Source organism: Charadrius vociferus, unplaced genomic scaffold (assembly GCF_000708025.1).
Source record: "Charadrius vociferus isolate BGI_N301 unplaced genomic scaffold, ASM70802v2 scaffold266, whole genome shotgun sequence".
Classification (NCBI taxonomy): Eukaryota; Metazoa; Chordata; class Aves; order Charadriiformes; family Charadriidae; genus Charadrius; species Charadrius vociferus.
Window position 1 is genome coordinate 2954128 of NW_009649114.1, and position 2339 is coordinate 2956466.

At 63.2% G+C, this 2339-nt stretch overlaps 1 protein-coding gene across 1 annotated transcript in view; it reads left to right on the forward strand.

The window, feature by feature from the left end:
• Positions 1 to 2339, forward strand: part of ITPR3 (inositol 1,4,5-trisphosphate receptor, type 3) — a 36128-nt gene that overhangs the window by 1107 nt on the left and 32682 nt on the right. The window contains exon 3 of the mRNA XM_009888311.1: positions 1 to 49. Within this exon, the coding sequence (XP_009886613.1) occupies positions 1 to 49 (49 nt within the window). The remainder of the gene's footprint in view (positions 50 to 2339) is intronic.

Consider the following 2339-nt stretch of genomic DNA (forward strand, 5'->3'; position numbering starts at 1 on the left):
GTGGACCCGGCCGCCGGCGACCTGGACAACCCGCCCAAGAAGTTTCGAGGTGAGACTGGGACGGGGCTGGGGCAGCTCCATCACTGCCATGAGCAGCCTCGGGGACGATGCTGGCCCCGAGCATCCATGCCAGGGACAGGGACCGGGATCCCAGACATTCCAGCTCGCCCGGAGCTGGGACTTGCTGCTTGTCCTTTGCAGAGGAGCCTGGAGGGATCTCAGACAGCCTCCCTAGACTTGTTTCTGTGGCTTGGCCAAACCACCTACCCTCCTCTGTTTGCCTCTGGGGGCATTTATGCATTTATTGTAACCACCTCCACGGTGGGATGGTCCTTGGGACCCCTTAGCTCAGCCCTAAGGAGCGGGGGTGGCCAGGAACCACCCTTGCCAAAGGTGGGTCCGACCATCCCCAGATGCATCCCCAGGGATGCCGGCAGCCGGGTGTTTACCCACCAGGAGACAGGGACGGGAGGGGACAGCCGTAGGGGCAGTTGCGACAGGCAAACTATTTCAAGGCGAGTCTGTTAGCGCTCCGCACTAATTACATCTGCCGTGCTTGGCTGCGCCTCAGAGAGAGCCGGGGGATTAAATCGCCCACTTAGGAGGCGGGCAGGGCTTGGGAAGGGATGGTAAATCCCGATCTGTCCTCGGCTGTCACGTTTTGGGCTGCGTCGTCTCCTCCGGCGCTCCGGGCTGCGCTCGTCGTTTCCCATTTGGGCGAGGGGCAGCCCCGGGCGGGAACGGGCGGCCGTGGCCACGTCCAGGCGGAAAAGGGGATGAGTCATTGGAAGCCGGGGCGGCTCCAGGCCTGTGGAAACGCTCTGGAGAAGCCAGGACTGGCCGCCTGGAAAAGCAGATCGTGCCTCCCGCTTCCCCTGTTTGCAAGCCCTGGGGCCGGCCGGCGAGGTGGCCTCGGACCTTCGGGCTCCCCCCGGGGGAAGCGAAGGGCTGCGCTGAGCCCGGGGCATCACGTCTCTGCTCTCGCCGCACCCGGGAGATGCGGTTCGTGTGCCTGCCTGGCCCGTGTGCGCGGCAAAACGCAGCGGAAGGGCCGTGTCCCAAAGAACATCCCAGTTGGGTTTGGGTGGCCAGTGCTCAGGGCACAGAGGGTGTACGTAGAGCTGCGCTGAGAAAATAGCCCCACACCGGTGATGACATTGTTGGATTCGGGGTTTCTTTAAGGCAGCCGTTCTTTTCATCCCAGCTACTGTAATTTCAAGTCCCCTTTAAAAAAAAAAAAAGGCTTGAAATATTGGTTGCCCACTCTGCTCAGTGCCTCCACCTCTTGCTCGGGGTGGCTTCGGCATCCCGCAGTGGGGTGCCGTGCAGGCACCCTTCCCCACGGGGGTCCTACCCGAGCAGCGACCTGCCTCTCTCCGTGGCAGCTGCTGCCACTAATTTGTACACGGGGCTGATTAACGATCCATCCCACAGCTCCCCGGAGTCCCACAGCCCGGGGAGCCGTCCCGGCCATCGCCAGACTGTCACCCGGGGCTGGATGGGAAGAGCCAGGAGCAGCCGTGGGGTGACCGGTGCAATCCTCACGGCAGCGGCCGCACCGTCTCCCTGCCCGGACACGGGCGGGTGTTGAATCTCTTTTCCAGGCGCAGGTCTGGTCTAGACTCAGCCCTGCTCCATGCAAACCCTATCAGGATATCCAGGCGCTTGTTTTAATGGCCGGAAAAGTAGCGGTCTGCCTTCTCGATAGCTATCACCGCGAGGGAGGTAAAAACAACGGGCTGCTGCCGTTTCCTTGCCGCAGCACCGAGAGGCTTAAGAGGATTTTCATGTGCTGTTGCCGTCCCTGTATCCTGTGGCCGGACCCTGCCCTATCCTGCGCTGCGGTGAGGCGCACGTGGGTCGCTCCGGGACTCGGCTTGGCTTCCCAGTGGGAAAACAGGACCCTTCTCCCAGAGTCAGGTCCTAATGGTTTTTTGGAAATGCCAAAACCCACCCGGGAGCCTGTCCCTGCGGCAAGGGATGCCCGGCGTGGCCACACCGGGGCTCGGCCCTCCGGGACGGCTGGCACCTCTCAGTTATTTGCTTTTCTTTGCGGTTTCTTCCCCCCTCGCCCCCCCCAAGGCTCTTCCCAGCGCTGCATTCAGGCACATCAGGAAAAAAAAGCAAATAAAGCGCTTCAATCCTGCGCTGCGCAGGCGCTGCGATGGCTGCAAGGCGAGCGGGCAGCGAGACCCCCGGCCGTGCCGCTGCCCAAAATGCCCCGCTCCCCCCGCTGCGGGTTCGCCGGAGGGTTTTGCCTCGTTGGCCGCGTGGGTCGTGGCTGCTCGGCCGGGCATCGCTCTGCTGGCTGGCTCCCGCCGGGGCGGGGTGGTCTGGGA